This window comes from Rana temporaria, chromosome 4, assembly GCF_905171775.1.
Source record: "Rana temporaria chromosome 4, aRanTem1.1, whole genome shotgun sequence".
NCBI lineage: Eukaryota > Metazoa > Chordata > Amphibia > Anura > Ranidae > Rana > Rana temporaria.
This window is the reverse complement of record NC_053492.1, coordinates 29,036,002-29,063,507: the sequence shown is the minus strand read 5'-3', so window position 1 is coordinate 29,063,507 and position 27,506 is coordinate 29,036,002. Positions and strand designations below refer to the sequence as shown.

Sequence of the window (27,506 nt, the reverse complement as noted above, 5' to 3'; positions counted from 1 at the left end):
CTGTCAGGGCTTAGCTTCAAGAAAAGGTTCCAGAGGAGTAGGGAAAGTCCATCTGTGACAGACTCACCCGGGACATCCCCGAACCATCTTATGTCTAAAATCATCCTATGTCCACTAGGGGCATAGGATGACTGAGAAATGATATCTTGGACTACCTAAGAGGGGATTATTATGTAATTATTATCCACAATATATTCCAGGATATCTGTGAGAACTGGTTGCTGTTTGTTTATTCTGAACTCAACAGGTTAATTGAAAGAGTGACTCATTCATAATGTGGGGATACATACTGTTAGGTGTTAATGTCATCAAATTCAGCCCACCTGAGGATCTTTCATTGTGGCCTGTGCTAATTGACCCTGTATTGTGTGAAGGTCTATTGATTATAATATGTGTATTGTAAGTTAACAGACAGCCTAAAGGTCAGGTGTATGAGTCATCAGCTGTAGTTAATTAGCTCATGTTAATTTATGTTCTGGTTACCTCTTTAAACTGTATATAAGGCTGTATTCTTGGTTCTATTAAACACTCCATGTTCAGCACACAAACAAGTCTCGTCTCGTTGTGTGTTGAGGGCAACTGGAATATCTGATATCCATATCCAGACTGATAGGAAGCAGTATATGACGGAAGCACTCAATCGGAGTGCGGGACGTTCCGTTACACCATCCTTTCTGGAAGCCTCCCCCATTTGGGTGCAGACTGGCCAGACCGCATTACGCTCTTTGAGACAGATATCATCGGCACCTCTGGTCCACCATTATACTGCCACTTTTCTGTTACATGTGAGCGTTCCCGGTCGGGTTGCCCCCCCCCCCAGGTCTGTTTTAAGTTCCTGGACTTCTGTTGCAATATATTCTTGTTGCCGTACTTGGACTTATGTGTTTTCTGCCCACCGAATCACGCTGCACCTTCCCACAAATAAGCAGGCTGCATACAAAGAAGTGACCAAAGAAAATACAAAGCTGCAGGCCCCTAATAGTGGTGTAGAAGGGCTATGATTTGACCAGCTTTAAGACACAGTAACATAAGTGTATAGCAATACCTGGCTCTGGGTTCCAGCAATTCATGCCACAAATACCACAACACTTCAACACTCCAGAGCAATCGTTGTCACTTTTGCAGGTATAATCATCCCTCTTACAAAAGATTTTAAGGGCCGATGGACATTTTCCGGGTTTGACTGTGGAGAGAGGGCAGAGAAAGTAAGCAATGTTGTACCCAATGAACACAGGACAATAGGCTCAATTCATGAAGCTTTACACAAGGATAAGGATATTTATTTCAGCTATGTGACTGTTATTTTCAAACCACTTTGGATTGCTTAAAAATGACTGTCACCTTTATGAAAATATGGATCCTTATCCTCGTGAATTAAGTCTAATTAGTCAGTAGAGTACAGAGCATGGGTCTCAAACTTGCGGCCCTCCAGCTGTTGCAAAACTATAAGTCCCATCATGGGAGTCATGCTTGTAGCTGTCAGCCTTGCAATGCCTCATGGGAATTGTAATTTTGCAACAGCTGGAGGGCTGCCAGTTTGAGACCCCTGGTATAGAGGGAATGGTTTATACTCTGGCTAATGGCACATAATAAAAGTATTTGATTAATAAAGGACACCATTGGTATACACAGATGTTTTTTCAAAAATACTTTACAGTGAAATGATTGTACTTAAAGCGGATCTCCGCCATAAAAAAATATTAAAAGCCAACAGCTACAAATACTGCAGCTGCTGACTTTTATTATTAGGACACTTACCTGTCCTGGAGTCCAGCGCCGTCGGCAGCAGAGGACGAGCGATCGTTCATCACTCTGCTACTCCCCCCTCCATCCACTGTGAGGGAACCAGGAAGTGAAGCATTGCGGCTTTACAGCGGTTCCCTGCGGCGCATGCGCGAGTCATGTGTGCCGCGCTCACTGGTCCCCGCTGTGTTTTGGGAGCCGTGTGTTTCCCAGAACACAACGGGGGGGGGCTTTATCTGACGTCCTGCCCGCAGTCTACCCAACTGTGTGGCCGGAAGTGGGTGCAAATACCTGTCTTTAGACAGGTATCTGCACCCCCCTGAAAGGTGTCAAATGTGACACCGGAGGGGGGGGGGGTTTCCGATGAGCGGAAGTTCCACTTTAGGGTGGAGCTCCGCTTTAATGTCAACATTTGCTTGATAAAAAAATAATAAAAAAAATCCACAACTCCCAGAAGCCACTTAAAACTATTGCACCCTTAAGGTCTCCTATTTTCTTGACTCTAGTGCAGTTTTACCAAATTTCAATATTTTGCTGAAATGTCACAATTTCTTGCTCATCCCAAAGCACCATGGGATTAGGAGTCTTTCGGGAATCAGAAAACTTTATTAAGTCTGATTTGTAGGACACAACAAGATAGGTTAGTACTGATGGATTTTCCAAACAAGCTAGAGTATGGACGTTTGATGACTTTATCATGCAAGGTCCTAGGCCTTGTCTTTGTAATACACTGTAGAGGGCATGCGGGGAGGTGCGGACATGGCACTGAAGACCAAGCATAAACCTGGGGCAAAATGAAGGGACTTTACAGTTCTGCCATGATACAGTGTTTGGTCACTTGCCAGGAGCACTGGCTGGAGTATTCCCAATACTGGGACTAGGGAATACTGGCTGTCCTATGACTTCCTGTTGGATGGGGTCACTAAGGAACCCTAGATATGTCTGAGTGACCGCCAGCTCTGGGTGAAGTTGTATTTAGTGAAAACAGGTCAACCTACAGCAGAGACACCACCACAGTACAAAAACTCTCCAAAAAGGATAAAAGTCCTTAGAAATTGTTGAGTAAAATGTTTTAATATTGGCAAATCCCCAGTTCAGTTGGATGTGACAGGATGGTGTCACCAGTCCTAACATTGTGCTGTTCAGGGGGGCCATGAATATGACCGTGGACAATTGTGTGCTTTCAGCATTGTTACCGGTTTGTTCTTGTTTGACAATATACCTAAGAGGGGATTATTATGTAATTATTATCCACAATATATTCCAGGATATCTGTGAGAACTGGTTGCTGTTTGTTGATTCTGAACTCAACAGGTTAATTGAAAGAGTGACGCATTCATAATGTGGGGACACATACTGTTAGGTGTTAATGTCATCAACTCCAGCCCACCTGTCTGTCTGGTGTGATGTAAATGAATCTAAATTGGCTTCTGAGGATCTTTCATTGTGGCTTGTGCTAATTGACCCTGTATTGTGTGAAGGTCTATTGATGATAATGTGTGTATTGTAAGTTAACAGACAGCCTAAAGGTCAGGTGTATGAGTCATCAGATGTAGTTAATTAGCTCATGTTAATTTATGTTCTGGTTACCTATTTAAACTGTATATAAGGCTGTATTCTTGGTTCTATTACACACTCCATGTTCAGCACACAAACAAGTCTTGTCTCGTTGTGTGCTTGTGAGCAGCTGGAATATCTGATATCTATATCCAGACTGATAGGAAGCGGTATATGACGGAAGCACTCAATCGGAGTGTGGGACGTTCCTTTCTGGAAGCCTCCCCCATTTGGGTGCAGACTGGCCAGACCGCATTACGCTCTTTGAGACACATATCATCGGTACCTCTGGTCCCCTATTATACTGCCACTTTTCTGTTACAACATGTGAGTGTTCCCGGTTGGGTTGCCCCCCCCCCCAGGTCTGTTTTAAGTTCCTGGACTTCTGTTGCAATATATTCTTGTTGCCGTACTTGGACTTATGTGTTTTCTGCCCACCGAATCGCGCTGCACCTTCCCACAAATAAGCAGGCTGCATACAAAGAAGTGACTAAAGAAAATACAAAGCTGCAGGCCCCTAATAGTGGTGTAGCAGGGCTATGATTTGACCAGCTTTAAGACACAGTAACATAAGTGTATAGCAATACCTGGCTCTGGGTTCCAGCAATTCATGCCACAAATACCACAACACTTCTTCACTCCAGAGCAATCGTTGTCACTTTTGCAGGTATAATCATCCCTCTTACAAAAGATTTTAAGACCCGATGGACATTTTCCGGGTTTGACTGTGGAGAGAGGGCAGAGAAAGTTAGCAATGTTGTACCCAATGAACACAGGACAATAGGCTCAATTCATGAAGCTTTACACAAGGATAAGGATATTTCAGCTATGTGACTGTTATTTTCAAACCACTTTGGATTGCTTAAAAATAACTGTCACCTTTATGAAAATATGGATCCTTATCCTCGTGAATTAAGTCTAATTAGTCAGTAGAGTACAGAGCATGGGTCTCAAACTTGCGGCCCTCCAGCTGTTGCAAAACTATAAGTCCCATCATGCCTCTGCTCACTCATGGGAGTCATGCTTGTAGCTGTCAGCCTTGCAATGCCTCATGGGAATTGTAATTTTGCAACAGCTGGAGGGCCGCCAGTTTGAGACCCCTGTTATAGAGGGGCTGGTTTATACACTGGCTAATGGCACATAATAAGAGTATTTGATTAATAAAGGACACCATTGGTATACACAGATGTTTTTTAAAAAATACTTTACAGTGAAATGATTGCACTTAAAGCGGATCTCTGCTGAAAAAAAAATATTAAAAGCCAACAGCTACAAATACTGCAGCTGCTGACTTTTATTATTAGGACACTTATCTGTCCTGGAGTCCAGCGCCGTCGGCAGCAGAGGACGAGCGATCGTTCATCACTCTGCTGCCCCCATCGCCATCCTCGGTGAGGGAACCAGGAAGTGAAGCATTGCAGCTTCACGGCCCGGTTCCCTACGGCGTATTGGCGAGTCATGTGCGCAGCGCTCACTGGTCCCAGCTGTGTTCTGGGAGCCGTGTGTTTCCCAAAACACAACGGGGGGGGGGACGGGATCTGACGTCCTACCCGCAGTCTACCCGACTGTGTGGCGTGAAGTGGATGCAAATAACTTATAATTTTGGTCTCATCTGACCAGAGCACCTTCTTCCCACATGTTTTCTGTGTCACCCACATGGCGTCTCACAAACTGCAAATGGGACTTCTTATGGCTTTCTTTTAACAATGACTTTCTTCTTGCCACTCTTCCATAAAGGCCAGATTTGTGGAGTGTACAACTAATGCCGCGTACACACGTTCTTTTTTTCATGACGTGAAAAATGCAAAAATTGTCATTAAAAACGACCGTGTGTGGGCTCCAAAGCATTTTTCTCAACGTGAAAAATGGGCATTAAAAATTTAGAACGTGCTCTAATTTTTCTAGTTGTCCTGTGGACAGATTCTCCCACCTGAGCTGTGGATCTCTGCAGCTCCTCCTGAGTTACCATGGGCCTTTTGGCTGCTTCTCTGATGAATGCTCTCCTTGCCCGGCCCGGTCAGTTTAGGTGGACGGCCATGTTTTGGTAGGTTTGCAGTTGTGCCATATTCTTTCCATTTTCAGATGATGGATTGAACAGAGCTCTGTGAGATGTTCAAAGCTTGGGATATTATTTTTTATTACCTAACCCTGCTTTATACTTCTCCAGAGATTTATTCCTGACCTGTCTAGTGTGTTCCTTGGCCTTCATAATGCTGTTTATTCACTAAGGTTCTCTAACAAACCTCTGAGAGCTTCATGGAACAGCTGCATTTATACGAAGATTAAATTACACACAGGTGGCACCTTTTTTACTAATCAGGTGACTTCTGAAGGCAATTAGTTCCACTAGATTTTAGGTATCAGAGTAAAGGGGGCTGAATACAAATGCACACCACACTTTTCAGATATTTATTTGTAAAAAAATAAATAAAACCATTTATCATTTTCCTTCCACTTCACAATTATGTGCCACTTTGTGTTGGTCTATCACATAAAATCCCAATAAAATTAAATTTTTGGGTTGTACCATGACAAAATGTGGAAAATGGGCATGAATGGGCATAAATACTTTTTCAAGGCACTGTAGTTAATGGGGTCAAATTGCTGATAATTTTTGACCATAGTAAAGAAAAAAATGTAAGGATCAGGATGGAAATTCTTCACACAACTCAAATGCTAACTGTAAATGTGGTTTTCGTTCAGGAAATTCCATTCATTCCATAATTTAATAATACAAGCAAATATCATTTTGAAGTACTTTTGAACAACATTTTTTCAAGCCTCTGATGACTTTATTAAATGTACTGATGAGATTTTACATACGTTCGTCGTTCTGATTACCACTGTAAGGGTTGCATTCTTACTATCAATGTAAGGAACATTTTGCCATTGACCACCGTCAAACTGATTTTCGCAAGGGTTCCCCTAAGAGCTTAAAATTATTTTAGGGGTTCCTTAAAGTCTGGGAAAGGCTGATAGATTGTGCAGAGTTTAAGGATGAAATGTTATAGAGGTAGATGCTAAAGCCCAAAATTGAAAACCCAATGTTGGACCAATGTTGGCTTAACTGTGAGTCTGAGATAGAGATCGCTCTATCTGGAATCCTCCTGTAGGGATCAGCCGAAGCGTTGGAGTGGCCCCCCTTTTTGTTAACCTTTAACTGTTTTTTTTTTTTAATTTTTTATTTATACAATCCAGGAAAGACAAGACCCACATGGTCAACATACATAAGGAAGAGTAATACAAACAACATAGTGGGGGGGGGGGGGGGGTTGTGACAGACTCACCCGGGACATCCCCGGACACTCTTATGTCTAAAATCATCCTATGTCCACTAGGGGCATAGGATGACTGAGCAATTATATCTTGGACAACCTGAGATGGGATTAGTATGTAATTATTATCCACAAATAATTCCCGGATAAGTGTAAAGAACTATTTACTATTTGTTGATTCTGAACTCAACGGGTTAATTGTAAGATTGACTCATTCATACTGTTGGGACACATACTGGTAGATGCTAATGTCCTCACCTCCAGCCATCTGTCTGTTCTCTGTGCTAATTAACCCTGCTAGTGTGTGAAGATGTCCTGTGTTTACACTTATGATAATGTATATTGTATAGCAGGAGACGTGATGTCTACTCTGAAAGGTCATACGTCGGAGTCGCCTAGTCTGGGTAAATGATTAGTTAATTAGCTCATGTTAATTTATGTTCTGGTTACCTCCTCTAACTGTATATAAGGTTGTATTCTTGGTTCTATTAAAGACTCCATGTTCAGCAGACAAACAAGTATCATCTCGTTGTGTGCTTGAGAGCAGTTGGAATATCTGATATCTATATCCAGAATGATAGGAAGCGGTATATGACGGAAGCACTCAAGCGGAGTGTGGGACGTTCCGTTACAGGGGGATTCCGACATGTCAATCCGTACTGGCTACCACTCCTACTCAATTACCGTATATACTCGAGTATAAGCCAAGTTTTCAGCCCTTTTTTTAAGACTGAAAATACCCCCCTCGTATTATACTCGAGCCAGTGTACCTGAAATTATTGAGAGGCCAATCACGGACATCTTTTCATCCTCGGACAAGAGAACGTCTGTGATTGGCGGAACACTGAACACATTGTCTGCTGGGAAACTGAGTCCGAGGATGAGAGAACTTCCGTGATAGGCGGAACTGTGTCTGCTGAGAAACGCCTATCACGGAAGGGACCAGGAGGAAACCGCAACTTTTAAACAATGAATGGACGCCTGCAGCCTGTCATTTTCAGGTACACTGACTCAGGCACAGTGAGGCTGCAATGGGCACAGTGAGGATGGACACAGTGAGGATGGGCACAGTGAGGATGGGCACAGTGAGGATGGGCACAGTGAGGATGGGCACAGTGAGGTTGCAATAGGCACAGTGAGGTTGGGCACAGTGAGGTTGCAATGGGCACACTGAGGCATGCAAATGGGCATTGTTGACACTCTTTTCCGCTTACAGTAGCTGCTGCATTCTCACCCTAGGCTTATACACGAGTCAATAAGTTTTCCCATTTTTTTGTGGTAAAATTAGGTATCTCGGCTTATACTCGGGTCGGCTTATACTTGAGTATATACGGTAAGTACATCAGAAATACCATTACCCATAGGAGATCAGTTGTTAACAAAACAATTGAGCAAGAGCATCATACCTACGGGTCTCGCCTCTCCCGCTTTCATTTATATTTTTAGACAAAATATAGACATCTTTAGATTACAGATCATAGTGATTATAGGAAACAAAGGAATTAGGAGAGATAAGAGAAAAAAAAGAAAAGTAAGGCCTCGTACACACGTCTGAGGCCCCGTACACACGTCCGAGGAACTCGACGGGCCAAACACATCGAGTTCCTCGTCGAGTTCTGTGTTGAAGCCGCTGAGGATCTCGGCGGGCCAACTTTCCTCATTGAACAACGAGGAAATAGAGAACATGTTCTCGATTTGGTGAAAAGTGTACAGACGACCGAGTTTCTCGGCAGAATCCAGCTCCGATCGAGTTTCTGGCTGAATTCTGCCGAGAAACTCGGTCGTGTGTACAGGGCCTCAGAATCTCGTCAGGAAAAACCTGTTGTTTTCCCTGGCGAGATTCTTGGCAAGAAATTCTTGCCGCCGGAGTGTACTGAGTTTCATTTCAAAAGAACCGCAGTTCTCTTGAAAGGAAAGAACGCGGTGACATCATCGCGTACGACGAGCATGTGCTTGTCACATTCGATGCCGTCGCCGCCATCTTGCTTCACCCTACCTATGCCGTGGAAGCTACCGCACATGCGTCAAAGTCATTTCAAGCATGCGCGAGTTTCCACGGCGACAGGTAAGTATACACACTCTCGGGTTTCTCAACGGAAAACAGGCCGACAAGAATCTCGACGAGAAAAAAGAGAGCAGGTTCTCTTTTTTTCTCGTCGAGATTCTGGCCAGATTTCCAGACGAGAAACACACGAACGGGAATCTCGGCAAGAAGCAGTTTTCTTGCTGGTTTTTGCCGAGAAACCCGGTCATGTGTATGAGGCCTAAGAGGGGTAGAGGTAGGGGTATTGGTGAGAAAGGGATAGGTGGAGTAGTAGGGGTTGTCGTCCAGTGTATAGACAGGAGACGTTGCGTCTCACTAAACAAAGAATAGGTTTACGGTCTCTTTACCTTTAAAATATCCATTGAGTTCAACCAATACAATACAGGGGACAGTAGTAAGTGGGGGAGAGTTCAGAGGTCAGTAGTAAGTGGGGGAGAGTTCAGGAGTCAGTAGTAAGTGGGGGAGAGTTCAGGGGTCAGTAATACGTGGGGGAGAGTTCAGGGGTCAGTAATAAGTGGGGGAGAGTTCAGAGGTCATTAGTAAGTGGGGGAGAGTTCAGAGGTCAGTAGTAAGTGAGGGAGAGTTCAGAGGTCAGTAGTAAGTGGGGGAGAGTTCAGAGGTCAGTAGTAAGTGGGGGAGAGTTCAGAGGTCAGTAGTAAGTGGGGGAGAGTTCAGAGGTCAGTAGTAAGTGGGGGAGAGTTCAGAGGTCAGTAGTAAGTGGGGGAGAGTTCAGAGGTCAGTAATAAGTGGGGGAGAGTTCAGAGGTCAGTAGTAAGTGGGGGAGAGTTCAGAGGTCAGTAGTAAGTGGGGGAGAGTTCAGAGGTCAGTAGTAAGTGGGGGAGAGTTCAGAGGTCAGTAGTAAGTGGGGGAGAGTTCAGAGGTCAGTAGTAAGTGGGGGAGAGTTCAGGGGTCAGTAGTAAGTGGGGGAGAGTTCAGAGGTCAAGAATAATAAACGATCTGCTTGGAAATCAGACTAATGCTGTGCAGTTTTCCCACACCATGGGTGTAGTGCAGTGTACCCGCGGTTTTCGTGTGAGTTAGCTGCACTTTGCCATAGACTTCTATTATGTCCCACCAAAACTGACTTTATAGGTTTTGTTTTCAGAAAGCGCAGAAAAAAACGTGGATTATAATAGAAGTCTATGGCAAAGTGCTGCTAACCCACGCGAAAACTGCAGGTATGTAAATCATACGGCATCAGTGTGAATGCTCTCTACTGGGGGGAGGGAAGACCAAAAGCATATTTTATGGCTACAGGAAGGCTTTTGTTTTAACCATGCCCTTTAAGCCCCTCCCACTGTTACCCCAATTTGGCCATACCCACCATTTGGGATGCACAACCTAATGCAATAGGCTGCACATACCTATGCCCACGGTATTTTGTTTTTGTTTTCTACCACTAGATGTCCTCAGTCTGATAGCCAGCATGATTCAGTCCACCTTCTCTGAGCCCAGGTGACCCCAGAACTGCTATGTACTCGTCTATCTGCCTAAAGTCCACCTTTAATTGCCATAACAGACATTATTGCTAGTCATGAGAAGTGAAGATAACAGCCCCTTATCTGAAAGTAGTGTTTATTATGGAAAATAATGCACTTGTTCTAGAATAGTAAACTGGGTGTAAACTTTCAAACTTGGGGGTTATTACCTGTAAAGGGCTTCACGCATGACTGTCCTTCTCCGGAGGCACAGCATTTCTCCCCCATCTTGCAGTCTGAATCCCGGCTGCATTTTACAGAATGACATTGGAGGGAGCCGGACTTACTGCCATCATTCCTGGGACAAACCCCCGCCGGCTCTGTGGGAACAATTAAACATAGCACTCTGGGAATCCTTGATCATGCATTTTATATTTATTTGTAAAGCAAAGATAGTGGGGGTATATTTTCTAAAACTGGAGAGTGCAAAATCTGGTGCAGCCTTGCATAGAAACCAATCAGCTTCCATTTTTGTTTTTTTGTGTCATAGCTTAATTAAACATGCTGAAATTAGAAGCTGATTTGCTACCGTGGACAGCTGCACCAGATTTTGCGCTCCAGTTTTAGTAAATCAACCCAAATACAAATTTGTTTTTTTAACCTCTTCCCAACCAGCTGCCACAATTTGGCTCCCCTTGGCGAAACAACGTTACCTTACGTCGCTTCACCTTTTGACTAATCAGGGGCACACACGCGTAGCTGCCGATGCGAGTGCCCGGCAGGCGGGATGACTGTCGGGCACCCGCGATCGCTCATGACAGAGCGAGAACCAGGATCTGTGTGTGTAAACACACAGATCCCGATTCTCTCAGGGGAGAGGAGACAGATTGTGTGTTCATACTAAGTATGAACACTGATCTCTCTCGCTCCTCCTAGTCAGTCCCATCCCCCCCACAGGTAGAACACAACTAGGGAACTCAATTAACCCCTTGATCGCCCCCTGGTGTTAACCCCTTCTTTGCCAGTGACATTTATACAGTAATCAGTGCATTTTTATAGCTGCATGAATGTCACTGGTCCCAAAAATGTGTCAAAAGTGTCCGATCTGTCCACCGCAATATCGCAGTCCCGATAAAAATCGCTGATCACTGCCATTACTAGTTTTTTACCAAAAATACTAAAAATACTAAAAATACTAAAAATATGTAGAATACATCGGCCTAAACTGACGGAAAAAAAAAAATTATTTATTTTTAAATTGTGATATTTATTATAGCAAGAAGTAAAAGATATTGGCCCAGATTCACAGAGAGCAAGGTGCACATTACGCCGCCGTAGGGCAAACAATGTACGCTACGCCAACGCAGCGCAGAGAGGCAAGCATTGCATTCAGCAAGCCAGTGCTCCCAACGCTGCACCAGCGTGGCGTGAGTTTCGAAGTCGCACGCCGGCATCGGTTGAAGTGGGCGTGAACCCATGCAAATGAGACGTGACCCCATGCAAATGATGGGCCGAGCGCCAGACAGGTACGTATCACAAACTGCGCATGCGCCATGACTTGGACGCAAGCACAGCACCCCCATGCGCCTGCTCACAACCACGCCGCCACAACTGCCTAAGCTATGCCGGATCACTGCGTACGCCGTGAACATAACGTACGCCCAGCCAGACACACGTCCAACGCACAATACGCCGGCTTGTGTTCCCTGGTGCAGACCTGTGCGTGTCTGTTGCTGAGTTGCACCTCCTTTATGGGGAATAACTTTACGCCGGACGTACAACTTATGCGAATCTTGCGTAGCAGGCGCCGGGCACACGCACGTACGTGAATCGCCGTATTTCCCTCATTTGCGTGTTTGAATGGCTAATCAATGGGAGCAGCCCCATGCGTCCAGCCTAAATGTGCGCCCACCCTACGCCGGCGTGTGCAAGCTACGTCGGCGGGGTGTAGCCTGTTTTTAGGCGCATATTAGTTTGTGGGTCTGGCGCACACATACGCCGGCGTACATTTGCACTTACGTCGGCGTAACGTGTTATACGTCGGCGTAAGTGCTTTGTGAACCTGGGCCATTGTGTTTTTTTTTTCAAAATTGTCGCTCTTCTTTTGGTAACAGCAAAAAAACAAAAACCGCAGAGGTGATCAAATACCACCAAAAAAAAGAGCTCTATTTGTGGCGAAAAAAAGCCGTCAATTTTGTTTGGGTACAATGTCGCATGACCGCACAATTGTCAGTTAAAGCGACGCAGTGCCGTATCGTAAAAAATGGACCGGTCATTGGGCAGTCAAATCTTCCGGGGATGAAGTGGTTATTAGCCACTTGCTTGAATAAAATAATTGTTTTCCTTCTAATAAAATGTCCACTGGAAATGCCTAAAGCAGTAATAAAGCAATCATTTATTATATTGCAGCTTACTGATCCTTCGATATGATGGCTTCATTATTTATGATTTTCTTTAAAAGTGTCTCAAAAATAACCACTGTAAATGTTTGACTAAAAGTGTCTTTTAATAATTTTTTTAATACTTTTAATTAATTAAATAAATAAAAATTTTTACCCCAAAACCAATATAAACTTCCTTTTTACTCCTAACGCTGTGTTCATATTTGCGTTATCCCAAGCACCGATATTACTTTGACACCAACAATCTCTTCAAATATCAACAGAAAAACGTGTTGTTAAAACAATGGGCGGTACCTGGTGCTGGGTCCCAGCAGGTTCTCCCACATATTTTGCAGCACTTCTTTGTCCCGGGACAGTCACTGTCACTGGTACAGTTAAAGGTGGGCTCTGGACGGCACTTGGCTTTTATGTCTGGGCATCGGCCGGCTCTGACTGCGGGAAAGAACATAGTGGGTGGTCAGTGATGGCTCCCTATGGTAAGGTGATTAGAAGGTCCATAATGCTTTACCTCTGTCCGGGGTCTTGCACACCAGGCCACAGTTGACGCAGCAGCATTTCTTGGAGTCGGTACACTGACTGTCATTGTGACATTGAGGAGGACCGGGCTTGGCATAGATACAGATGGATGAATTGAAGGCCGGACATACAGGAATCAGATCTGGAGGTAGAGGCGGTGCTGCAATATATTAGATTAGAGAAATAGTTACCGACTTAGATCAGCATTGCTCAACCTTTCTCAGTTGTGGGACCCCTTAAAAGTCTGAAAAATCTGGAGGCACCGCAGTCTAAAATGAAAAAAATTTAAGAAAGCCTGGGATAAGGCACACAACCACCTTGATGGAATTAACTTCATATGAGAGGTCCCCCATAACATCAGAGCCCCCCCACCCCCCCTCTATAACATCAGAAGTCCCCCTATCACATCAGAGCACCACTTTTACATCAGAGTCCCTCCCTCACATCAGACGACCCCCATCATGTCAGTGGCCCACATCACACCAGAGACCCCTCATCACAGTTTCCCCTTTAGAGGCCCCAAATCACATCAGAGGTGACCCCCCCATCACTTTAGAGGTCCCCCATAACATCAGAGGCCCCATCACACCAGAGGTACACCCATCATATTAGAGGCCCCCAAAACTTCAGAGCCCCACTATACATCAGAGGCCCCCATCACATCAGAGGTCCCCCATCTCTCAAGAGACCCCCAGCACATCAGAGGCCCTCATTCACATCAGAGGTCCCCCATCACAGCTCTCCCTTTAGAGGCCAGCCATCACATTAGAGCCCCCCCCCAATCACATCAGATGCCCTCCATCACATCAGAGGTCACCCATCCCATCAGATGTCCCCCCCATCGCACCAGAGGCCCTCCTTCACATCAGATGTCCCCCATCATGTCAGAGGCCCACATCACACCAGAGACCCCTGTAACGGTCACCACCAACAGGCAGACCCGATCAATTCCATAAGAATTCCCTCAATAACGAGACTGACAAGCTCTGTTACTGCGTCAAAATATGAACTAACTTTTAATGGTTTCTTCTCAGCTTTTTATGCAGTTACAATCATGTGACAGTATTCAAAGGGACAATGAGATCTCCACCCCCCTTAATCACACACCAAGGCTAATTACTAACCATTCTAGACGTGTTGGCGCCGGCCTATAATTATGATCTCATCACTGCACATTCCTTCATTAACAGCATAACAAACAAAACACCATCACACACTGAGTTCCCTAGGCAGACGTTCCGACTCCGCATACAGCTTGACACCTATTCACACCTCTGAGCATCAATAGGCTTTAGACAGTGTTCTCACACAATTAAAGGCCTTTCAAGAGCCAGCCTTATTTAACATGTCACTAGGCTATCCAGAGAGATGGGTCACTATTGACTGGTTGGGTCACAATTAACCAACAACTTGCAATCTCTCAAGATCCTGCAATATGAACTATTATTAATGTCCCATCTCATGTAATACATGAATTATGATTCACTTGCCACCCCATGCCCAAAGGGCACAGGGTGGACTCAGACCCAAGAGTTATCAGTGACGCTGACACAGGAGTATCCCCATCCTCACAAAGTCTCTGGGTGTCACGGGTCATCCTGTTACAACCCCCATCACAGCTAACCCTTTAGAGGCCCACCATCACATCAGAGGTCCCCCATCACATAATAGGCCCCCCATAGCATCAGAGCCCTCCCCCTATAACATCAGAAGTCCCCCCATTACATCAGAGCATCACCTATATATCAGAGTCTCTCCCTCACATCAGATGTCCCCCATCATGTCAGAGGCCCACATCACACCAGAGACCCCCCCATCACAGCTCCCCCTTTAGAGGCCCCCAATCACATCAGAGGTGGGGATGTTAATTTTGTTTGGATACCACGTCGCACGTGCAATTGTCAGTTAAAGCAATGCAGTGCCGAATCGCAAAAAGTGCTCTGGTTAGGAAAGGGGATAAATTCTTCCGGGGGTGAAGTGGTAAAAGTGATAGTAGTCTTTTTTTTTATTTGTATTAAAAATAACAAACGTGTCATACTTACCCCCTCTGTGAAATGATTTTGCACAGAGCAACCCCGATCCTCCTCTTGTCGGGTTCCTCTTCGCTGCTCCTGGCCCCTCCCTCCTGTTGAGTGCCCCCACAGCAAGATGCTTGTTATGGGGGCACCTGAGCCGAGTCACAGCTCCCTGTGTCCATTCAGACAGAGCTGCGTGCCGGCTTATTTTCTATTCTCATTGGCTTGCTGACTTTAACAGCAACAGAAGCCAATGGCGACACGCTGCTGTCTCAGCCAATGAAGGGAGTCCCGGACGGCCGAGGCATTCCTGCAACATTACTGGAGCTAGAGGGAGCTCAGGTAAGTATTAGGGGGGCTGCTGCACACAGAAGGCTTTTTATCTTAATGCATAGAATGCATTATGATAAAAACAAACATTCTGCCTTTACAACCACTTTAAAAATATTGCTAAAAGCACTAGCTACAGGTTTATGCCTTAAATATTGATATTTGCACTTAAAACAACCATTTTATGTACTTTTTTGAAGTGTCAGTAAAATAATATGACTATCAGTACACTTCATGATTATTGTCAGTAAAAAATAGAGACAGAGAGTGATTTTGTACACATTGCTGCAGTACTTTCTGTGTCTGCACTGGACTTCAGGATGAATGGGTTAACATTTCCTTACCTCCATCCACTAGGTGGAGCTTACAAGCAGAAGGAGGAGCTCAAGATATTTTAATATTGGGAGCAGTGAACCATGGGATATGTAGTTGGAGAAGGGAAATTGCTATGACAATTATTAGACCAGGGGAAGAACAATTCCCAGAGAGAAACTGTTGTGAGGAGGAGAAAGGGCTGCATTTTCCAAGGCTGAAAAATTGAGATTCTCTCTTTGCTGCGAGGTGACTGAGGTGTGCATGTCGCTACTCCTGTGTGCATATCATCCTGCTACAAGCTTGCCACCTGAGGCTAGGGTGACCACATTTCAAAACAGCCATTCAGGGACAATCGCCCCATCCCCCAGCACCCACGCCTGCCTAAAAAAAAAGATGATTTTTGATACTTTTTTTAAGTCACTTAGTGAATGCTGCCAGTGTGCCCATCAATTGCCGCTACTGTGCAACATCAGATGCTGCCAGTGTGCACATAAATTGCCACTACTGTGCCCCATCAGATGCTGCCAGTGTGCCCATCAATTGTCGCTACTGTGCCCCATCAGATGCTGCCAGTGTGCCCATCAATTGCCTCGACTGTGGCACTGTGCCCCATCAGAAGCTGCCAGTGTCAATTGCTGCTATTTGTCACCTGATCTGCTCCGGTTCCATTTGCTCACCAGTTAATCTGGACTGGTCTCGGTCTGGTCTGGTGGTGCGCTAAACAGACTTCAGCGCCGATCTTCTCTTCAATCGTTCCCTGGTCCAGGCAGGCAGCCGGGCCGCTGGGGCGGGAGAAGGGGGGGCCTGGAGGAGGTCGGAGATGTCGCAGGCTGCAGCCTGCAATGCACTACGGGACCGGGAACAACAGAGCCGTGGATCGTCGAGAGGTCACTGGACGTGGAGGTCGGGAAGTCAGAAATGACTGATGCTGCTCTCTCTTCTGCTGCTGCCGCCTTGGCCGGAGGAGGAGGAGAGGAGGTGGGTGGACTCGGAGAGCACAGTGCAGCACTGAGTAAAGGCCTTGTTCCCTCGGCCTGCCGCCTCCCTCTGCTCTGATACTGAGACACTCTGCAAATGTGATGTCACTGGTTGCTACACGTCAGGCGGGGTGGTCCTAGCAACCTGTTGGGCAATCTTTTATTACGGTGGCAGCCAGTCCTTATTTCACTCCGGGACACTGTATTGTCCCGGAATGAAGGTTCCCGGGACACAAGTATAAATTACGGGATAATCCTGGGCAATCCGGGACACGTGGTCACCCTACCTGAGGCAGAGATCGTTGCTAACCAGGGTGCTAAGGACTGGAGTTTCCCCAGGCAAACCAGGAAGTGAGCTGGCACCTAAACAGCAAGACCAACACAGTGATGAAAGGGATAGAGGTTGAAAAGAGAAGGAGAATAGCAGATTCAGGCGTAGTATTTGGAACAGTCCTGCTCCCATATGTAACACTTTCCTTACCACTCCTGCTTGAGTGGGCTTAGCGTACCCGGACAGGCCTCTCTCACTGACCTGGCAGCCGGAGTATCACTCGAGCTGTTTTAGGACAAAGTGTCTGCCACAGACCCTCCTGAAATGAACTTGGACTTGAGGAAAAGTCTCTTCCACAGACCCTCCTGAATGGATGTCAGGGAGACACCTCTGCCACAGGCCCTCTCTGATTGTTGATACGTAATAGAATTACGCTTGGATCTCCTTCTTTAACGTCGCCCAGGTACCGACTGACAGGTGATCAATCCTTCAGTGTCCGGCTACCTTTATCCCCGGTGGTTTGTCGAAATGCTTTTGGATCGCCAGCCTCTCATTGGCGCTCCTCAGACGGACTCCCCATCGAACAGCAATACCGCTTGGGATCCTCAAAAGTGGGAACCCAGTCGATCACTGGGTCCCCGTCGCTGCTCAGATGTTTCCAGGCCAACATGGTCCTGGAACCAGGAACACCGCGTGGAACGCACGCCCCAGCCAGGTAGGCCATAACACTGGGGCGCCGTGATGTGGTCACCCTAAAGGTGAAGAAGACCCAGACTCAATGGCGTCTGCTCCATAAGTACCCTCTCCCAGCATGCCCAGCGAGGACACACACTCCTGATTGGCTGCTGGCAAAGGACACCCAAACCTTAACGCCTCCTGTCGCCCCGGAGTGGGATAACACCCCAGTAACCACAGAATGAGCCCACAGTACAGCCAAGCTGAAACAGAGACCCTACTTGACATTGTAATTGGAATCAGAGTCATTAGCACTCTGATCACCCTCTAAATTTCGATAGCACCGGTACTTGGAAGTAACCAGGCGCTACATAGGGACTGGCCATCTAACTAGTAGCATTGTTTACTACATGCAGACTGCATGCATACTAGATTTGTACTCAAAATAACTCAACACACAGCTATTAATGTCTAAACTGCTGGCAACAAAAGTGAGGCTGACCCTCCACTCCTTCAACCTCTGCAGCAATGCTGGCAGCACTCATACATCTATTTCCCAAAGACAACCTCTGGATATGACGCTGAGCATGTGCACTCAACCTCTTTGGTCTACCATGGTGAGGCCTGTTCTGAGTGGATCCTGTCCTGTTATACCACTGTATGGTCTTGGCCACCGTGCTGCAGCTCAGTTTCAGGGCCTCGGCAATCTTCTTATAGCCTAGGCCATCTTTATGTAGAGCAACAATTCTTTTTCTCAGATCCTCAGTGAGTTCTTTCCCATGAGGTGCCATGTTAAACTTCCAGTGATCAGTATGAGAGAGTGAGAGCGATAACACCAAATTTAACACATCTCCTCCCCATTCACACCTGAGACCTTGTAACACTAATGAATCACATGACACCGGGGAGGGAAAATGGCTAATTGAGCCCAATTTGGACGTTTTCACTTAGGGGTGTACTCACTTTTGTTGCCAGCGGTTTAGACATTAATAGTGGTCCCGCCTTCACATCAGAAGTCCCCCAATAACATTAAAGCCCTACCTTCCCAGCAGAGGCCCCCAATAACATCAGAGGTTCCCTCATCACATCAGAACCCCACCAATACATCAGAGTCCCCCTTTCACATCAGAGGCCCCAGTATAGAACAAGTCCAGTTGAATGTGACTATCTACTACTAGGTATACTTCTGCTTTCCAGAGCAGTCACCATCCCTTCTGCAGTTGTAGGTATGGTAACCATCGAGCATTTGACTACTTCCAGGCAACGCTGTATCCTGGCCTAGGCCAACAAGGCCCAGGCCTAGGGCAGCACCTTGCAGGGGGGCGGCACAGAAAGAGCCCCCGTCGGCTTGCGCTACACTGTTAATGTAGTGCCAGTCTTATGGGACTGACTGGGCTGAGAGGCAAATTAGTCTAGCGCCCCCATAAAGCGGCCGGTGTGCAGGCGGCCGGCATTCCGCAACTGTGGGTGGGGGACACATTGCTTCTAATTTTGACTGTCCTATCATCCTGGACCACAAACCTTCCTCACTGTGCTATATTTTTTTCTGCTGCAACATTGGCATGGTTATATCTTCTTAGTCCTCTCCATAAAATTAAAGTAGAACTATAGGCAACACTTTTTTTTTTCATTTTGGATAGAGTAAGGGAGGGTTATGGCCCCTGTCAGTTTATTTTCTACCATCCCTGTCCCATTGCAGAGATTTCCCTTCACTTCCTGCCCCCATAGCTAAACAGGAAGTGAGAGAAAATCTATGCAAATTAAGGGAATCCATTGCCTCCCCCAGGCCCTCAGAACTAGTGTCCCCACTCAAATTTTTTAGGGCGAGTCTTAAAAAGCAAGGGGTGTGGCCTTGACAGGAAGAGGTGGGTCATATTTAAATTAGGAAGTGCACAAGTTTAGTCAGGCCTAGGGCAGCACAAAAACCTAAATACACTGACTGAGGAGAAAGAACAGAGACCCCCTGACAACATTGTACCCAACATAAACAGGATATTGTACCAGTGGGAGTGCCGAGGGACTTTCATATCCGATTGTGGCGGGAGAGTGGCGTAGTGGAGAAGGCAATATAAGTTTAGGCCACAGAGGCTCTGCTGGCTATTGAGTGAACCTTTTACTTTAACCTAAATAAGTTCACTTTTTGGAGAAAAGTCAAGTAACCGGGCTGTCAGAGTTGTGTAAATGTCAGGAGTCACAGATTAAACCTACAAATCATTTGGCAGGTAAAGTGGCTGCGCTCTATTTATGTCATCTGTGTGCTTGGCTGCTTTCCAGGACATCGGCTTTGCCAGGATATGGGCTGACTTGGTCTATACGCAACGTAGGTTCCCTGGACATGCTATGATAAATGTCTTTGGGAGATATTCTGTGATTGCTCTATGGGCAGGTATGCGGCTGTAGGCGCCATTTGTGATGGCCTTTAGTTCCGGGTTCCCTTGTACTCGATGAGGGTATTCACATGTGACGTTTGGTGGCTCCTTTGTATATATTATTAGGGCTGTTACTGATTAAAATTTTCGTGTTCGATTAATTAATTAATTTATTTTTAATCGATTAATCGACTAATTTCGATTAATTATAACGCACATACATTTTTTCGGATCACCACCATATATAGTCCCCACTGTAATATTCACAGACATCTCCCCCACTGTAATATCCACAGACATCTCCCCACTGTAATATCCACAGACATCTCCCCCACTGTAATATCCACAGACATCTCCCCACTGTAATATCCACAGACATCCCCCCCACTGTAATATCCACAGACATCTCCCCCCACTGTAATATCCACAGACATCCCCCCCACTGTAATATCCACAGACATCCCCCCACAGTAATATCCACAGACATCTCCCCACTGTAATATCCACAGACATCTCCCCCACAGTAATATCCACAGACATCTCCCCACTGTAATATCCACAGACATCCCCCCCACTGTAATATCCACAGACATCTCCCCCCACTGTAATATCCACAGACATCCCCCCCACTGTAATATCCACAGACATCTCCCCACTGTAATATCCACAGACATCTCCCCCCACTGTAATATCCACAGACATCCCCCCCACTGTAATATCCACAGACATTTCCACCGCTATAATATCCACAGACATCTCCCCCACAGTAATATCCACAGACATCTCCCCCACTGTAATATCCACAGACATCTCCCCCCACTGTAATATCCACAGACATCTCCCCCCACTGTAATATCCACAGACATCTCCCCCCACTGTAATATCCACAGACATCCCCCCACTGTAATATCCACAGACATCCCCCCACTGTAATATCCACAGACATCTCCCCCACTGTAATATCCACAGACATCTCCCCACTGTAATATCCACAGACATCTCCCCACTGTAATATCCACAGACAACTCCCCCACTGTAATATCCACAGACATCTCCACCACTGTAATATCCACAGACATCTCCCCCACTGTAATATCCACAGACATCTCCACCACTGTAATATCCACAGACATCTCCCCCACTGTAATATCCACAGACATCTCCCCACTGTAATATCCACAGACATCTCCCCCACCGTAATATCCACAATCTTCCCCTCTGTAATACCCACAGACATCTCCCCCACTGTAATATCCACAATCTCGCCCTCTGTAATACCCATAGGCATCTCCCCCACTGTAATATCCACAGACATCTCCCCCCACTGTAATATCCACAGACATCTCCACCACTGTAATATCCACAGACATCTCCCCCACTGTAATATCCACATACATCTCCCCACTGTAATATCCACAGACATCTCCCCCACTGTAATATCCACAGATATCTCCCCACTGTAATATCCACAGACATCTCCCCCACTGTAATATCCACAGACATCTCCCCCACCGTAATATCCACAGACATCTCCCCACTGTAATATCCACTGTAATATCCACAATCTCCCCCTCTGAAATACCCACAGACATCTCCCCCACTGTAATATCCACAATTTCCCCCTCTGTAATACCCATAGACATCTCCCCCACCGTAATATCCACAGACATCTCCCCCACTGTAATATCCACAGACATCTCCACCACTGTAATATCCACAGACATCTCCCCCACTGTAATATCCACAGACATCTCCACCACTGTAATATCCACAGACATCTCCACCACTGTAATATCCACAGACATCTCCCCCACTGTAATATCCACAGACATCTCCCCCACTGTAATATCCACAGACATCTCCCCCACTGTAATATCCACAGACATCTCCCCACTGTAATATCCACAGACATCTCCCCCCACTGTAATATCCACAGACATCTCCCCACTGTAATATCCACAGACATCTCCCCCACTGTAATATCCACAGACATCTCCCCCACTGTACTATCCACAGACATCTCCCCCACTGTAATATCCACAGACATCTCCCCACTGTAATATCCACAGACATCTCCCCACTGTAATAACCATAGACATCTCCCCCACTGTAATATCCACAGACATCTCCTCACTGTAATATCCATAGACATCTCCCCACTGTAATATCCACAGACATCTCCCCCACTGTAATATCCACAGACATCTCCCCCACTGTAATATCCACAGACATCTCCCCCACTGTAATATCCACAGACATCTCCCCACTGTAATATCCATAGACATCTCCCCCACTGTAATATCCACAGACATCTCCCCCACTGTAATATCCACAGACATCTCCCCACTGTAATATCCACAGACATCTCCCCCACTGTAATATCCACAGACATCTCCCCACTGTAATATCCACAGACATCTCCCCCACTGTAATATCCACAGACATCTCCCCCACTGTAATATCCACAGACATCTCCCCACTGTAATATCCACAGACATCTCCCCACTGTAATATCCACAGACATCTCCCCACTGTAATATCCACAGACATCTCCCCCACTGTAATATTCACATACATCTCCCCACTGTAATATCCACAGACATCTCCCCCACTGTAATATCCACAGACATCTCCCCACTGTAATATCCACAGACATCTCCCCCACTGTAATATCCACAGACATCTCCCCCACTGTAATATCCACAGACATCTTCCCACTGTAATATCCACAGACATCTCCCCCACTGTAATATCCACAGACATCTCCCCCACTGTAATATCCACAGACATCTCCCCACTGTAATATCCACAGACATCTCCCCACTGTAATATCCACAGACATCTCCCCACTGTAATATCCACAGACATCTCCCCACTGTAATATCCACAGACATCTCCCCCACTGTAATATCCACATACATCTCCCCACTGTAATATCCACAGACATCTCCCCACTGTAATATCCACAGACATCTCCCCACTGTAATATCCACAGACATCTCCCCACTGTAATATCCACAGACATCTCCCCCACCGTAATATCCACAGACATCTTCCCACTGTAATATCCACAGACATCTCCCCCACTGTAATATCCACAGACATCTCCCCACTGTAATATACACAATCTCCCCCTCTGAAATATCCACAGACATCTCCCCCACTGTAATACCCACAATCTCCCCCTCTGTAATACCCATAGACATCTCCCCCACCGTAATATCCACAGACATCTCCCCCACTGTAATATCCACAGACATCTCCACCACTGTAATATCCAAAGACATCTCCACCACTGTAATATCCACAGACATCTCCCCCACTGTAATATCCACAGACATCTCCCCCACTGTAATATCCACAGACATCTCCCCCACTGTAATATCCACAGACATCTCCCCCACTGTAATATCCACAGACATCTCCCCACTGTAATATCCACAGACATCCCCCCACTGTAATATCCACAGACATCTCCCCCACTGTAATATCCACAGACATCTCCCCACTGTAATATCCACAGACATCTCCCCCACTGTAATATCCACAGACATCTCCCCCACTGTAATATGGTCCACATCTCACCCACTGTATAGGAAGATTAGTGCTTGCTTAGTCTTACCAGAGAAGCCGGCCGAACACGAGCAGTTGAGGACGGGTGATGACGTCAGCGCGCCACTCTAGGCTCACTTAGGCCGCCGCCAGGCGGACTAAGATGGCCGCCGCTCCGGGAGCTAGGCCGAGGCAGCAGCGGATCATGTGGTGTGCCGATCCACATATGGTGACCTGTTCGGATCACGGATCATTTACGATCCGTTGCACCACTAGTACCGATCAAGAATTTTGATTGATCAAAAAAATGTACGATTAATCAAAGAATAAAGCTTAAATTTCCACAGCCCTATATTTTATCCACATAGATGTGATTAGTTCCCAAAGAAGTGTGAGGTCAAAAAGACCTCAAATCTCATATTTAGACTAAAATGCGGCTCCGGTAAGCGGTGGAGGGCGCGGTAGAGCGGCGGAAGGGGGGGGCCCTCTCCCACCGCCGATAACGGTGATCTTGCGGTGAATCCGCCGCGGAGACCACCGTTATCGTTAACAGGACCGCTCACAGGAAAGATGGATATCTAAGCTGCCGTTACCGAGATATCCATCTTTAAAGTACCGACGTATATGTATGTGAGCCGTTCCTTAAGTGGTAGCCTCATGCACACACAGGGTTAGATTCAGGTAGCCCTGCGTAATCTTGTGCGGGCGTAACGTTACGCCGCCGTAAATTAGGGCGCAAGTTCCGTATTCTAAAAGAACTTGCGCCCTAAGTTACGGCGGCGTAACATATGTGCTCCGGCGTAAGCCCGCCTAATTCAAATTTGGATGATGTGGGCGTGTTTTATTCAAATTTAGTGTGAGCCCACGTATTTGGCGTTTTTTACGAACGGCGCATGCGCCGTTCGTAAAAGAATCCCAGTGTGCATGCTCGAAATTCCGCCGCAAATTGTCAATGCTTTAGACGTGAACGTCACTTACGTACAGCCCTATTCGCGAACGACTTACGCAAACAACGTTAAAAATTAAAAAATTTGACGTGAGAACGACGTCCATACTTAACATTGCGTACGCCTAACGTAAACGATGAAAAAAATGCGTCGGGCGCACGTACGTTTCTGAATCGGCGTATCCAGGTAATTTGCGTATTCTACGCTGAAATCGACGGCAGCGCCACCTAGTGGCCAGCGTAAATATGCCCCTAAGATACGACGGCGTAAGAGACTTACGCCAGTCGGATCTTAGCCTAATTTCGGCGTATCTTGCTTTCTGAATACAGAAAGAAGATACGCCGGCGCAGCTTTGAATTTACGTGGCGTACCTATAGGTACGCCGGCGTAAATTCGTTGCTGAATCTAGCCCACACACTTTTAATAGCTCCTGTGTCCTCAAGCCTAAAAAGTCCTGGCAAATTCCTGTGCCTGGGGAGGAGCAGGTATTTTGTGTACAGCCAGTAATACAAGTGATTGGCTGGACTTGGCCGTACTTGTATGAATGTCAATCGCTTTTGCATTGGTATTTACTCATGTATGCACATATAGGGCTAGATTCACATAGATCAGCGGATCTTTAGATCCGCGTGATCTATGTGATTTAAGATCCGCTGCCGCAAGTTTGAGAGGCAAGTGGGTAATTCACAACACACTTACCTCCAAACTTGCAGCGGCGGATCGTAAATCCCCCGGCGGAATTCAAATTCCGCGGCTAGGGGGAGTGTACTATTTAAATCAGGTGCGTTCCCGCGCCGATTTAAATGAGCATGCGCCGTCCGCGAAATTTCCCGGAATGCATTGCTCCCACTGACGTTGCTAGAACGTCAGTGGTTTCGACGCTTACGTAAATGACGTCCATCCGTATTCGAGAACGACTTACGTAAAAAAAAATCAAAATCGACGCGGGAACGATGGCTATACTTAACATTGGCTGCGCCTCATAGAAGCAGGGGTAAGTATACGCCGGGAAAACCGCTACGGAAACGTCGTAACAACACTGCGTCGGGTCCGCGTAAGTTCGTGAATTGCCGTATCTCGCTGATTTACATATTTCTCAATGTAAATCAGCGAGAACGCCCCCCGCGGCCATTTTTAAAATGTAGTTAACACAGTTACACCTGTCGGATCTTAGGCATATCTATGCGTAACTGATTTGATTTGAACTATGAATCAGTCGCATAGATACGACAGGCCTAAGTCAGAGATACGACGGTGTATCAGGAGATACACCGTCGTATCTCTCTGTGAATCTAGCCCATAATGTATTTCTCAAAATGTAACACTTTCGCAATCACGGAAATACACACCTCCCAACTTTTTGAAATGGGAATGAGGGACACCTATCAGCAAAAGTATGCAGGCATAGGACACGCCCCCTTGCCATGCCCCCTTAAAGGTGAATTGTACAAAAAAACAAGATTAGTTCAACCGTCAAGTGCTTTTTTTACCTCTACTATTCCTTTATTTTGGCTTTTGAAATTTACAAATTCAGCAATTTATAAATCAGATGAAAGATTTTAAGCTGAAAAACACTTTTTGATAGAAAAAAAAGTGCATTTTATATACATCTATATAGATCAGACCAAAATGAGGGACAGGTGAGGAGGAAAGAGCGACATTGCTCCAAATCAGGGACAGTCCCTAGAAATCAGGGACAGTCCCTAGAAATCAGGGACAGCTATGGAAATATGCTGCAGCTGCATGGGGGTTATTTGGCCGCAGGAAAGCACCTGAGATGTTATGCTTGCGGACAAGGAAGTTATTAAATGTCCATGCATGAAGCCTTAATGTCAAAGTCATACCTTACTGAAGATATGCTATAAACTATACACTGATGCCACTGACCTGAAGAAGGGACTATTGTTCCAGTACACACTGTGCAGAGGATGAGAGCCAGGAGGATGGGGAGACCAACTGAAGCCATATTGTCTCTGGATCTGGTCGTCGGCTCTTCTGATTACCAAGTGTAGTACCGACTCTGATGGGTGCAAAAATATATAAAAACATCCTGTACCTGACACACCCTCCCCCACCATCACAGTGACACCATCCCAGGATTGCAGAACACTGTGCAATGTCCGGAAAATCTAGTGTTGCCACATCATCCCTTAAATCCAAGACACACATTAATTACACAGGTTCTGTGGCTGATTCAGGTGGAAACTCATGTAGTGCCTTACCTGCATTAAATCAGCCTCAAAACCTGTGCAATTATTATGTGTCTTGGATTAAAGGGATGATGTGGCAACCCTACGCGGAAACACAGGATGGCAATGTAATGGGAGGGGGGGGGGGTTAACCCTTTCACTGCAGTGTACATGCCAAGTAAAGTCAGTTCAGGTACCCTCCCATGGGGGGGGGCAACTTTTGTCTTAAAAATTTAGACAATTAAAACAGGTCTTTACTATAAATGTTTATATGTATATATATGTAGTGCCTGTGTACTTTATAGTACTGGTGCTAGTTAAATTTAAGGGTAGATCAGAGTGTAGTTAGGCTCTGATCCCGATTGTTAAATGCAAAACAGGGTCTCTGTCTCAGCTTGTCTGTACTGTAGGCTTATTCTGTTGTGCTGGGGTGTTCTTCCAGCCCCGGGGCTGCAGGTGGCAGCAGTGGAGTCAAGGTTTGGGTGCTCTTTCACAGCAGCCAATCAGGAGGGTTTGTCTTCGCTGTGCATGCTGGGGAGGGGTATTTATGAGGCAACTCAAAAATATTCCGATTGCACACCTTCCGGCGAAATGGCCAAGAAGTAAAAGGGTGCTGAAACGATCACCGGCTGGGAACCGGAAAGTAAATCAAAAGAGCAACGTTTCGAGGCCACGCAGGACCTCTTCGTCAGGTCTTTTGCCTGACGAAGAGGTCCTGCGTGGCCTCGAAACGTTGCTCTTTTGGATCAATAGATATGCATTACATTTTTGGACGTTTTTTTAAGATGATCCCTGGTGTGCTGGCGAATATATATATAGTATTTATGAGGCAGACGCCATTGGTTCTGGGTCTTCTTCGTCCAGTGTGGCACCCACCTTTAGGGTGGCCACATCACGGCGCCCCAGTGTTA

At 46.1% G+C, this 27,506-nt stretch overlaps 1 protein-coding gene across 2 annotated transcripts in view; it reads right to left on the bottom strand.

Moving 5' to 3' along the window:
* Nucleotides 1-26,507, bottom strand: part of LOC120936060 (whey acidic protein-like) — a 35,590-nt gene extending 9,083 nt beyond the window's left edge. Inside the window, exons 1-6 of one of the 2 annotated variants that reach the window (XM_040348158.1) lie at nucleotides 26,294-26,503; nucleotides 12,948-13,115; nucleotides 12,734-12,871; nucleotides 10,268-10,417; nucleotides 3,888-4,025; nucleotides 1,046-1,183 (exon numbers count right to left, since the gene is read on the bottom strand). In XM_040348158.1, coding sequence (XP_040204092.1) covers nucleotides 1,046-1,183; nucleotides 3,888-4,025; nucleotides 10,268-10,417; nucleotides 12,734-12,871; nucleotides 12,948-13,115; nucleotides 26,294-26,372 — 811 coding nt within the window. In that variant the 5' untranslated portion in view covers nucleotides 26,373-26,503. Of the gene's footprint in view, nucleotides 1-1,045; nucleotides 1,184-3,887; nucleotides 4,026-10,267; nucleotides 10,418-12,733; nucleotides 12,872-12,947; nucleotides 13,116-26,293 lie in introns of both variants that reach the window. The other variant, XM_040348160.1, reaches the window with a different exon arrangement.
* Nucleotides 26,508-27,506: the final 999 nt, after the last annotated feature.